Here is a 13,379-nt window from a genome sequence, read left to right as displayed (position 1 = left end):
CCTGCCATTTTGAAGGAAGCTCAATGGCCTCATCTTCTCTGTACTTTTGGGAGGGGGGGGGGTGAGGTTTACATTTTTTTTCCAAAGGGGGGAAGAACATGCCCAGATTTGGCACAATGTCATCTGAGCACTCCCTTTTCAGCGCAAGAGCTTGCAGGTGTTATCTGGAAGGAAATCCCTTCGTGGAAACTACCTTGGTCTGTTTCTGGTGCTTGTTTTCTGAAAGGAAGGCTAAAATCCTAGAGCTGGGTTCAAAAGCCAAAATCTATTCTGTATTATATTCTGATTTTCCCCCTGAAAGGGTCTGAGGCCAAGGAGGCATTAACTGTTTTTCAAAAAAAAAAAAATTCAACACAAATAGCTGACTGTAACTGTTGCATATAAACTGGATTAATGGCTGTATAATGAACCTAATAATGCTTGTTTGAGTGCATAATGCTTAGAAATTTCCTGTAATCATGGTAATAAAAGTATACAGTTGTCTTCCAATCAGAGTTCTGGTTTGCATTCCCTTTAACAATAATATTTCCGTCGAGGTATTCAGTGTTGACCAAAGCAGTCGTTCCTATTTCAGGTTTTCGAATGCATCAAGCAGAGGAGAATACATACGATAATATTCTTGTCAAAGTGAAATGTTCGAATGACGACGCAACTGAGCGTCTGAAGGCACGAGCGAGGTTGCGTGGAAGAGCAATTCCATGAAACGGTTGGGTGCGTTTGGGCATATGCAGAATATTTTCCTCGTCTTCAGGAGTCATCACACCCAATCTCTATACAACCAGTTCAGCAGGAAGAATTTCCAGGTCAGACGGAAGGTTCTTATGACATCCCACGGTGCCTGAGGGCACAAACATAGGAGACATCGCAGATCACGTATCAGATCTCCAGACATTTTTAATTGTCACTTACAGGAAGGGGCTGCTCCTTTGATTGGGAAAGGTGGCTGGTGTGTCTAATCCCGCCCTTCACACACACAGTTTTCTGGATCAAAATTTGCCGGCAGTCGATGCCCTTTCATACCCACATCCAACTGAAATGAAGCTGAGGTTTTCAGATCTGCTTGGGAATAAGTCCCTCTAAAATCAGTTTTAAAGTTTTAAATTAGGATTATATCTTTTAATGGTAGGATGTTTTAAACTCTGTACGTTTGAATGATGTTGTAACCTGCCCAGAGCCCTTCAGGGATGGGGCGGGATATAAAACGAATAAAATTCAAAAATAAATATTAAATAAATAAAATAAATAAAGCCGTAACAGATTTATCTTTGAGAAAGTATGGGTAGAATGACGTTGTGTGGACTTGAAACTGCCTTTGTGCCCTTGCAATTCTGTTAAAGTTAGTGGGTCTAGAACGATGTATCTGTTGAAGATTTCGCTGTCAAGGTCCAAATGAACTGCGTGCAACCAAGTTCCGTTCTGTTTGGGCCTGACCAAGTGAACTTTGACTCACGACAGCTTACACCTTGGAAATGTTTGCTCGTGTCATTTTTATTTATCTACATCTTCTACAGTGAGTCAGCCCTTTTTACTGAGACGCAAAGTGGATTACACACAGTAAATGTAGCCAGTAGGATGAGATATTGAACAAGCAGCATCATGGGATGAGGATGCGGGAATTAAAACCAAGCCGAAACCAAACACAGGTATTAACGTGGCATATTAAACAATGCAGAAGTTGCATAACTGGATAATACGTACTGCAACAGATAGCATGTACTATTTGAGGCAAGGTAGTCCACAATCTCTTTCCTGTTATTAAGGCATTTTTCGTGGACGATTCTGTCATGTACTCTGTTCAACATAAAGGTCCAAGGAAATGTGAGAATAAATCCACCACATCTTCCTGGACCTCTGTTGTGGAGGAATGTTCCGCAGGGTCCTTGTGCCTGCCTTTCCACGTCCCCTTTTAGCCTTAGAGCATAGGTGTCAAACTCGCGGCCCTCTGGATGTTATGGACTACAGTTCCCATCATCCCCTGCCAGCATCATGCTGGCAGAGGATGATGGGAACTGTAGTCCACAACATCCAGAGGGCCGCGAGTTTGACACCTATGCCTAGAGAATCTTACCGCAGCACCCCTTGTGTCAAAACCATTATTGCCTGCACTGTTAAACCTACAACTTTGTAAAAAGATCCTAAAGTTTCGCCTGCCATCTACGGCTGGCATCTTCACCGGCATGTCACAGCGGGCCGCGTTTCTTGGCCAACATTTTAATTTTTGCAGAAGATAATCTCTCCCACTTCGGCGAGGCGTGTGTGTGCATTACCCTGCTCAATCTCCGCCTCATTTTGCAATTGCAACAGCCAAGTGGGGTCTGCAGTGAAGCAGGGAATGTATATTTCACACCCCACTCAATTCCCCCCCCCCCATTTCTGCAATTGCAACATAAGTCGGGGAGCTGGCAGAGGAAGACAGGGGGTGTATATTTCACATCCCATTCAATCACCCCATTCCTGCAATTGCAACATAAGTGGCGGGGGGGCTGGCAGAGGAAGTCAGGGGGTGTATATCTCACACCCTACTCGATCCCTCCCCCCATTTCTGCAATTGCAATGTGAGGGGGGGACTGGTAGAGGAATTCAGGGGGGTTTTATTTCACACCCCACTCAACCCCCCCCCCCCCCCGTTTTCGCGGTGGCACCGCAAGGGAAGAGTGCGGAGGGGAACTAGCGGAGGCAGCGGGTGTGTTTGTGTGCGTCCTCCCCTCGCCTTCCGCCACGTGCCGCCCAGTGATGCGCGACCGCCTTGTTGTGTCTCTTTCGCCTCTCTCTGTTGTGTGTGCGTGTTGCTGGGGAGGGGGGAGGTGAGCGCGGAAGAGGCGAGGCCTGCTCCGCCTGCCCCGCACCGGCCCCCGCGTGGCGGCCGGGCCGGGCGGAGGGGAAGGCCGAGGCGCGGCGCGGCTCCGCCCCGGAGGGCTGGCACGCTGGCTGCGAAGATGGCCGAAGTCGGGGAGGACCGCAGCGGGGCCCGGGCCTTGCTGGCGCTGCGCTCGGCTCCCTGCAGCCCGGCCTCGGCGGCGCCCCCTGCGCCTCCTGCTCCGCCGCCGGTGCTGGCGCGGCTGCAGGGCCGCGACGTGGAGTTCGTGATGCGGCAGGAGTCGGTCACCATCGGGCGCAACTCCTCGCAGGGCGCCGTGGACGTGCACATGGGCCGCTCCAGCTTCATCTCGCGCCGCCACCTGGAGCTGGCCTTCCGCGCGCCCCACTTCTACCTCCGCTGCCTCGGCAAGAACGGCGTCTTCGTCGACGGCGCCTTCCAGCGGCGCGGGGGACCCGCCCTCCAGCTGCCCCCCAGGTCAGCACGGGGAACGGAGTGGGGGTGTCGTGCCGCGCCCGGCCTGAGGGGGGCGCTGAAGCAGAGGGGAAACAAGTGGGTGGGGCAGATTGGGGGCAAGGGTGTCATGGGGTGCCCACCCTGAGGGGGCGCTGTCATTTGGGTTAGGGGGTGCTGAAAGAGGGGGTCGTCCCGAGGGGAAATACATGGGTGGAGATTGGGAGACCAGGGTGTCATGGGGTGCCCACCCTGAGGGGGCGCTGAAGGAGAGGGGGTCGTCCCAAGGGGGATATTGGGAGGCAAGGGTATCATGGGGTGCTCACCCTGAGGGGGGTACTGCCATTTGGGTTAGGGGGTGCTGAAGGGGGTCGTGCTGACACTGGGGAAAGGAACACATGCTGAGGGGAAATAAATGGATGGATTTGGGGGCACAGGGGTGTCTTACGGTGCCTGCTCTGAGGGTGGTGCTGCCACCTGGGTTAGGGGTGCTGAAGGAGAGGTGGTCCTACTGAGACTGGGGAAAGGGGCACTTATGCTGAGGGGGAATAAATGGGTAGATATTGGGGGACAGGGATATAAGGGGGCACCCACTCTGAGGGAGACATTGTCACATGGGTTAAGGGGTGCTGAAGGAGAGGTGGTCCTACTGAGAGGAGCAGGGAGAAAGGGACGTTTAGGTTGAGGGGAAATAAAGGTGCAGATGTGGGGGGCAGGGATGTAATGGGGGCCCCACTCTGAGGGAAATAGGTATGTGTGGGTTTGGGGGTGCTAAAGAAGAGATGCCAAACTGCAGAGAGGGTGAGACACTTGTCATAAGACTAGACAATTTTCAGTGGCATGGGTGAAATTATAACATTGGATATAATGTTAATGTTGAGGGGAAATATGTGGATTTGGGGGGACAGGGATATCATGGGGTGCCTATTCTGGGGAATAGTCACATGTGGGTATGAGGGGTGCTAAAGAAGAGATGGCCAAACTGCAAAGTGTATCAGACACTTATGAGAAGACAAGACAACTTTCAATAGCATAGATAAAATTATTACGTTGGATATGATGCTCCTGTTGAGGGGAAATAAAGGTGTGGATTTGGGGGGGACATGACGGGAAATTGCATGGATTTGCAGGCAGTTAATGGGATCTGTGTTGATATTAAACAACTTCATGAGGTTTGTGGGGAGTGAATAATGGTTGCCCCCACTCTGAAAGGGAGAAGCCATTCATGGGTTTGAGAGGGGTCCACTTTGAGGAGAAATTCATGCATTTTTTTTGGCGCAGTGGAGATTTATGCACAAAGGAAATAAATGCTTGATGGGGGCGCGCAAAATCTGTGTGTAGATTTGCAAAGGGACTCTCAACTTAGGGGCTACGTTTGAGTCAATTAGCATCTTAGAGACCAACCAGATTTTCAGGGTGTGAGCTTTCAAGTGTCAAAGTGCCCTATTGCATCTTGAGACATTGAACTCCGAAATTAATGTGGGTCCCTGAGGTGACGTCAGACTCAGATTTAACTTTTCAACTGCAGACCAACACCGCTGCCCTTCATTTGAGGGGAAAGTTGTGAGTGGATTTTGGTGAAGGAAATGTTTAGGGTGCTTATGTTCTCAGAGAGGGCAGAACCCACGAGTGCTGGACATATGATATATGTATGTGAGGTGGGGGGGGAATAATGGGGGGGGGGAAACCATGCAGAGGGGAAAATACTGCCCATAAATCTTTGCATAGATTTTCTTCTCTGAGTGGAAATAAATCACACATTGACTGGGGCGGGGGGAAGATTTTCTACTCTTAAGTGGAAAATCCACGTGTGGGTTGGAGAGGAAATCCAGTATGGGTGAAATGCATGCTTGGGTTTGAGGTGAGAGAGACATCGGTGGATTTGGGAACAGATTCTTTGGATTTGGAAGTCACAGGAAAGTGGTGTCGTTTTTTTGGGGGGGGTACAAAGAAACAATAACCCCCATTTGTGTAATATGGAGCTTGTTTGGGGTGTAGAACAACCTCTGTCCTCCAAGAATGCAAAACGAGTGGTTTAATTTAGGGAAATATTTGTATGTGGCTCATTTCTCCTTGACAGAGGTGCTGAGGCTGACATGTGCCCCTTTTTTCTCATCCCAGGTGAGCAATGATGTTTGCGAACAGGATAAGTAGAAGCTGGGATCCACCACCTGTTTGTTTGACAGCTTGACTATAAGATTGGCAGGCACTATGGCCCCTTCCGCAAAAGCAGAATAATGCACACTCAATCCACTTTCACAATTGTTTGCAAGTGGGTTTTGCTATTCCGCGCAGTCAAATCCAGAAGTGCATTATTCTTCATGTGCGGAAGGGGCCTATGCTTGTATTTTTAGAGGATTCAGGTCTGTAATCAGCTTCAGATGTTCATGGACAACACGCCAGCATGGCCAATTGGCCAATTGGCCATGCTGGCAGGGGCTGATGGGAATTGTAGTCCATGAACATCTGGAGAGCCGCAGGTTGTAGACCCCAAGGTTCACACATGTCAACCCCTTCTCCCCTCTCAGCACCCCAATTCAGGTAACTAAGTTCTACCTGCTTACTGCTATAAACTAGGTGCTTGCAAGCTCTGTTCAGCAGTGCCAGAAATTCAGTCTGCTCTCTGCATGTGTATCAGAGTCCCTGTGGTGTTTGGCTTGCTCTGGGGCTCAAGTTTAGAGGAATAAAGAATAGCTCAGAAGGTGTGAGAAATCAGGAGGTGGCAGAAAATAAGAACACAATTGGGGGGAAATGGGCTCCCAGCAAAAACTATGTCAGCCACATTCATTGCAAAATTTAAGAGTCTGGGGGCAAAACGTTTTATTGCATTTCCTCATTGGTTCCTTCCTTCACATTCATACTAAAGGTGGTCTGGTTTGGTTTTTTAAATGGGAGGTTTGGATCAACTAGTGTTTCTTTTAAAATAGGCAGTGATTTGCTAGGTAAATAGAAGACTTCCCATAGAGGTGAGGCAATAGACAGTGGTTAACTTTCAGAAGTTCTTAGACTCCAGCTTCCCTTCATTATTAATTATGTTTGTTTTCTGTTATTTTGAATTTTTAATATTAGGATAACGTTGTCTATTTAGAAAATTAGGCCTCTCTTGCCGTGTGTGTTCTCAGGTACCTTTGATTATATTTCTACAGTGGTCGCTGATAATGCTTATTTGTTTGTTTGTTTCTCAGTGGAACTCAAGGCAGAAATAATAATAATCCTTGCTTAGATATGGAATTTTTCCTGATATGTGATCCTTTACTGCAGTTTGAACTTTCGCTACATTTTGATTTGTTTGCCTGCTTGTGTGTGTTACTGTGTTTTTTAATTGTGGTGGTTTTATGTTCTGTAATTTTCCTTGGGTTTTGGGGAAAGGCAGGATATCAGTGTTTTAAGTAAACAAACGTTGTTTCTTAAAGGGGACAGAGCAGCCAGGTTGCAACCCCCCTGCCTCCTTTCTCTCCTTCCTTTGGGTGGAGTTGTGGTTAAGAACGATGGACTCTATGGAGAGACAGGTGGGTTCCATTCCCCTCTCCTCCACATGAAGCCAGCTGGGTGTCCTTGGGCTAGTCACAAACTCTCTCAGCCCCACCAAGCTCACAAGGTGTCTGTTGTGCGGAGGTTTTGTTTATTTGTTTCTCAGTGGAAGGGGATTACAAGCCACTTTGAGACTCCTTCAAAGTCAAGAAAAGCAGGGTATAAAAAACAGCTCTTTTTATTCTTTCTGTTCCTCTGCATGCAACCTCCCTTCCTGCTGGTTGGGGAGCAGAATAGGGAAGGAACTTGGACTAAGGGGCCTGAAGTGGAAGAGCAGGGTAGGAGAAACTCAGGCCCCTTCCGCACATGCTTCCACTTCCACATGCTTCCGCACATGCTTCCACTTCCACTTTCAATGCACTTTGCAGCTGTGCGGAATAGCCATATCCACTTACAAACAGTAGTGGAAGTGGTTTGAAAGTGCATTATCCTGCATGTGCGGAAGGGGCCCCGGATGCTCTTTCTGCTAAAGGATCGTGGCTCAGAGATCTGGTAACTCAACACGTGTAGTCAGGAGCTGGTGCATGGGCAAATTTTCTCACCACTGTGATCATTTAGCCAAAAGGCAGTGAGAATTGGGAAACCATTGACAAATCGGGTTTTTTTTGGGAGGGGGAGAGCCTTATATCGCTTTGTAACAAACGTAAGTGTGTTAAAACTTGAAAGGGGTGGAGAAGCTCGCAGTGCAGTCTACCTTTGCCACCAGAAGACCTAAGTCGCTCTCTCTGCTTACCAGCCTCCTGTTAATAGATGTTCTTAAAATAAGTGACTCTTATCTGTGGGCTGTTTTCTTGAGTTTAATAATTTGGTTATAACTCTCCAGCTATCTGCTTCCTCTGGAGCCATTCAGCCCTTGAAATATTTCTTTTTCGAAGGCAGTGCCCTTGGACTGTGTCCGCTGTAATTAATTTCTCCTTGTAAAGCAGGCCTTCTTATTTTTCCCCGTGTAACTCTGACCTAAGCTCCTGGTTTACCTGTGTAAATGTCTTCTCTGCCTGGTTGCCTTCTTCACTAGATTGTAAGCATTCCGCCCGCAAAACAAGTCTCTTCAACTCGTTTGGGATTTGTGAGAAATCCATTTTTTAAAAGTGCTTACAGGGGACGGGTTTATTTACTAATTTCTATGCAGCTCGTAGTCTTGAACAATAAAATGCCTTCTCAGCCACCGTTTATGTTCAGAGTAAATAAACTCCATGTTCCTCCCTTCCCCGAGTTGTAAAACAGACCATGCAAAACCTCTCTCCCCTCCCCCCCCAATGGAATTTGCCCTCTGGTTTCTTGCAGGTAAACAATTCCAGTTTTTCCTGTGTTGGCTCCGGCACTGTTCAGGTCTCAAACACAGAAATGCCTCTAGGTGGCTATTGTTATTCAACCGTGAATTGTGCACGGAGTGCCGGAGTGCCAAACAGTCGGAGAGGTTGATCTAGGATATTCTTTCTTGTGCTTGTAGCAAATGGCGGTTAAATATAATAATAAACAGGCAAAACAAATCAGTGTATACTTTCCAACTTACATCATTTTTGGTTGAAATATAATTCTCGATGAGATCTTTCAGTTTTTCCGAGAGGACAGATGCTACAAAATGCTAGAGCCGCGGTAGAAAACTGAACGCTGAAGTAGACAGTCTGTTTGTTTATTTTTATTCATTTGTTTGATCCACTCTTATTCCACCAATCCCCCACAGGGCTCGAGGAGGCTTACAAAACAATTAAAACATAATACAACAGTTTCTTGCTCTTGTTGTCTCTTGCTGGGCCATGGTTGGCTTTTTGAATTGTATTTTGTCACCAAAAGATCAACCCAGATGGTTGAAAATAAGGCTCACTTCTAATGCGGAAAGTATCTTTTACAGTTTTCATGTTTACATCATGTTGTGAAGGAGATGTTGGTTTATTTACTTTACTTATTGCCCAACTCTCTCTGCAATGGGGAAGCAAAGTGGTCCTCCTCTGCTCCATTTTATCTTAACAACAATCCTGTGAGGTAGGCTAGACTGAGAGGGTGTGACTGGCCCCTAGTGTCTCAGTCAGTTTCCATGACAGGGGGGAATTTGAACTTGGGTTTTCCAAATCTTTGTCCAACAGTTCATGCGGCGGGGGGGCGGGGGGGGGTGGATTGGGGCTGAGTAGTTGCAAACTGCTTATTGAATTCACAGCTAAGGAGGATTTGAATCCAACTCAGAAGAACTGTCAAGCGGATAGTGTTGTTTTTATTTCAATATGAACTAGTGTTTTCCATGCGAATGTTTGACTTGGCTTGGAAAGAGTTGGCTGGTTATATATCTCTGATTAACCGTGCAATCCTGAAAAGAGTTATTCCAAACTAAGCCCACTCATTTCAGTGGGTTCAGACTGGAACCGCTCAGCGTGGGATTATGCTGTAGGTCGTATCCCACTAGCTAAAAGGGGCAGAAAATATGTTTTAAAGATCTGGAATCCATGCCCCATGAGGAGTGACTTAGGGAGCTGGGGATGTTTAGTCTGGAGAAGCAAAGGTTGGGGGGGGGGGGACATGATAGCTATGTTTAGATATTTGAAGGGATGCCATGTTGAAGAGGGAGCAAGCTTGTTTTCTTCTGCCTCAGAGACTAGGACACGGAGGTATGGATTCAAGGTGCAGGAAAAGAGATTCCATCTAAACATTCCATCTAAACAGACAGCGTCACAGCTCATATCTGCAAGCGTACATACAACGTCACAGCAGTAAATGTTTAAAAATCATAGAATCATAGAGTTGACTTTCTGACTGTCATGGCTGTTCGACAGTGGAATTCATTGCCTCAGAGAATGGTGAAGTCTCCTCCTTCGGAGTTTTTCAAGCAGAGGCTGGATGAACATATGTTGGGAGTGCCTTGATTGTGTGTTCCTGCATGGCAGGGGGTTGGACTTGATGGCCCTGGGGGTCTCTTCCAACTCTATGATTCTATGATTTTTAAACATTTACTGCTGTGACGTTGTATGTACGCTTGCAGATATGAGCTGTGACGCTGTCTGTTTATAATGATTTGTATTTGGAGAATGCTAGTGTTGGTTTAGTTATCGGGTTTTTAAAAAGGTGCTGAACATCAGGAAATCGTGGCAGAATTAGGACACTGTATCCAGCTCTCTTCCCTTCTGCGTTGGAGGTGTGAAGAAAATGACATGAGGTTTCCGTTATCCCTCCTAAATCAAAACAGAGCATGTCTTCGGGCACAGCATCTTTGCAACTGGACGTTCCATAATAGGTTGAGACTGCGTCGCAACAAGAGGCCGCATGAATTTATGCCTGGCCTCAGCCACAACGTCACCCCTGATGAGGCAGTTCATCTGTCACGGCTGCGCTGTTGCTGAATGTGTGTGTTTCACAAATGAGAGGACGTAACTGCGAGAGATAATTAAGGTGCTGGTGCAAGGGAAGCCGTTTCCTAGAGGTCAGTGACTTCAGAAGAAGCAAACTCAGCTAGAAGGCAGGTCTGGAAGTAAAAGTGTGAATGAGTGATTCACAGGAAATTCCTCCCCAGTCTGTTGTAAGGCCCTGTTAGTTCTAGAGTAGACGTAGAGACGTTTGTACTGTACATAATGGGTGTGGAACTTTTTATGTTCCATTCCTTGCTGAGAATCTCAGTGTTGGTTTATTTTGAATGAAATATTCTAGTTCTCCCACTAGAAAGAAAGAAAAAATATTCTTAATGCCGTGAAGCCGGAGCTCAGAGCTAGCATGATTTAGTGGTTAGGAGTGGCAGAGTCTGATCAACCGGGTTTGATTCCCCGCTCCTCCACATGAAGTCTGCTGAATGACCTTGGGCCAGTCACAGTTCTCTCTGAACTCTCTCAGCCCCACCTACCTCACAAGGGGTCTGTTGCAGGGGAACTATTCTTCTTCAAGCAGCAAAGATAGGAAGTATGAGGGGCAGTTACTTCATCTTCAAGTCTATATTCTGAATCTGGGTCACTGGTCTTTACTGACTTTTCACTGCTCCGGTGCTCTCGTGGTGGTAAAATCATGTTTAAAATGTGCAAATATTGCTTAATTTGCATGAGTTTAAAGAACATAGTGGCTTGATTTGTAGACAGACAGAGTTTGATCTCAGCTGGGGTTTCTTGGGTGGATTCTTGGATTTCGGATCACTGTGTTCATAATGCTGCAGAATCTGCCCGCAACACTTATCTGGAGCGATACTTTGCTTTTTTTGTGTGCAGTTACCAGTGTTTTGATTTTGTTAGGGACTCCAGAAGACCTAAGTGGGAAAGTGAGGCATGTTTTGCAAGCCCAGACCGAAGTGAACTTCAGTCTTCGTGTTCCTTTTCGTTTCCACGTGCCTTGTAAAAAAGCCACGCGTTCAGGAAACCCCGAACGACTTCTTCATTTTGCAACTGAGACGATCAAATGCTTGCTGCCGAAAAACACCATTTAAAACGATGTTTGCTCAAGTCTCTATTGTGTGTTTTCTCAAATGGAGTTCGTTAAATTTCCGACAAATAAATATGTAAAAATATGCACCAAGTGTTGTATCTTGTGCAGTAATGTACAATGAAATCAGATTCTATCTCCCACATACCTTTGGAGTGCCAGCTTCGTACTGATCCCCGCTATTACAAGTTAAAACAACTCAAAAGTAAAAAGAAGCAACTTTTCCTACTCCTATCAGATAAGGATCCAGCTTCTACCAGCTCGTGTTGCTAAATTTCTTTCACTGGTACTAAAAGCCCAGGCCTGTGAAAAACTGAAACAAAATGGCTGAGCTGCACAGCTATTAATCCCCCTTTTATAACATATTGATTTCACTGTTCAACAAATTTTAATTAGTTTTGTATGCCAATAAAGGTATTTGAATTCTAGTATAAATCTCTTCCCATAATCATCACTCACTATTTTCTCTTCTTCCCACTCTTCTGGGGTTCTGCTTACAACTGTTCTATCCTGTGATGACACCTATCTTGTTATAAACAATCCAAAATTGCTAAATTGCTTAACAGTAATTCTAATAATCAATTCTATATCAACTATCTTAACCAGAACTAAACTTATAAACTCGCCCTCTACCAGACTTGCAGACGATTCTGTGGCTTCGCTCTTCTTATGTATGTAGATACTGAGTCAGGGTTTCATAGAAACATAGAATCATAGAGTTGGAAGAGACCCCAAAAAGGGCCATCAAGTCCAACCCCCTGCATTGCAGGAACACACAATCAGAGCACTCCTGACAGATGGCCAGGAGTGTTTCTGTTGTCTCTGTTGTGTGTTGATGATCCTTGTTGTGTTTTGATGATTTGGACACTCCGTTCATGGGGTTAAAATGATATCGGCAGGATGCGACTGTGTATACATGTCCCCGGTAAACCCTATTCTGTGAGGCGAGGCTTGACCACATAACCGCCAATGTCAAACCAGATCTGCCTCTAAAACTCTCTGCGCATACCGGGCTTACATTTCCCCCTGGTGTTCTGTTTCCTATTGACTCCGCTGCTTAAACTCAACTAGAAATATTTCCGTCTGGCCTCCTTTTAAGATCACTCTGTGTTCATTGTATGTTTATAAAAACACGAGGGCTGCAATCCAGCCAAAACAGGACTCTCCTGTGTTCGGTACATTTCAATTGGGGGTGGGGGGGATTACCCCATTGATATCAGCAGGTTATAAGCTCCATGTTGACTAAGTCATGTTGGAAGGTCTTAAAGATTCAACTGTTTTAAGTGATTCAGTAGTATGTGTATTTTTGGTGCTTGTTTGACCAAAGTGTTGTTGATTTACAAGCCAGCGTTTGTAAGGCTAGCTCTTGGTGCGAACTGTAATACAGTGTATGTTTCAGTTGAAAATGGGGAGGGGGCGGGGGGTCAAGGGAAGGTAGGTAGATCTTGTTTCCTTATTGAAGGGAACTTCTGTTCTTGGGGAGAGAGCAGTTAGGTTGATTCTTCCGTCGATGAAAAAGGGCCAGTGGTTTAATCCTACAGAACAGCTCTTTTCCAGGCAAAAACGGTTCTGAATTATTCTAAATGGGAATAAACCCCTCCTTACGTGGCTACAACTTTGCTTTTATTCTTTAATTTGTTCTAGTCGCAAGTTTTTCAGTACAAGGCTCAACTGTTGCTCATGCCCATGTAGATACTTCATTGATCAACTTTGGTGTATTTTAGATCGTGGTATTGTTTGGAGGCCTTCCATCGAAATACTCGCCCATTGGCCATGCTGGCAGGGGCTGATGGGATTTGTAGTCTATGAACATCTGGAGAGCCGCAGGTTGCAGACCCCTGGTTTAATGAAACCTTCAAGTTTGGATGCAGAATATTAGGAACAGAGCCGTTTGTAAAGACTGTTGAGTTCATGCCTGATCGTTAAGATTTGAGGCAGCATCCGACTGGAGCCACTGACTCAGCTAGAAAGCTGACTCGGCCTGGTCTTTGGCCCAAATCCAGTCGAGCTCTTGGTGATCTTCTTGGGTTCATAGCTGTTAGAAAATACCAGGATTGTGGGGTAAATGTGGGGTGAATTTGAGATGAGCGTAGAGGCTCTTGAGTAGCGGTAAAGTCCTTTTGGAGAACTGGACAGCTATCTCTTCAAATATTCAGCGCTGCCTCAGACCACCTGATACGGAGCATCA

The 13,379-nt window shown here is 46.2% G+C and overlaps 1 protein-coding gene across 1 annotated transcript in view; it reads left to right on the top strand.

Annotated features, from left to right (window-relative positions):
* The first annotated feature begins 2,647 nt into the window (after positions 1-2,647).
* The window catches only part of LOC125431382 (forkhead box protein K1-like), a 41,588-nt gene continuing 30,856 nt past the window's right edge, over positions 2,648-13,379 (top strand). Inside the window, exon 1 of the mRNA XM_048494144.1 lies at positions 2,648-3,295. Within this exon, the coding sequence (XP_048350101.1) occupies positions 2,937-3,295 (359 nt within the window). The 5' untranslated portion in view covers positions 2,648-2,936. The remainder of the gene's footprint in view (positions 3,296-13,379) is intronic.

This window comes from Sphaerodactylus townsendi, linkage group LG04 (assembly GCF_021028975.2).
Source record: "Sphaerodactylus townsendi isolate TG3544 linkage group LG04, MPM_Stown_v2.3, whole genome shotgun sequence".
NCBI lineage: Eukaryota > Metazoa > Chordata > Lepidosauria > Squamata > Sphaerodactylidae > Sphaerodactylus > Sphaerodactylus townsendi.
Note: the sequence above shows the minus strand (reverse complement) of the source record. Positions and strands in the feature narration are given on the sequence as shown.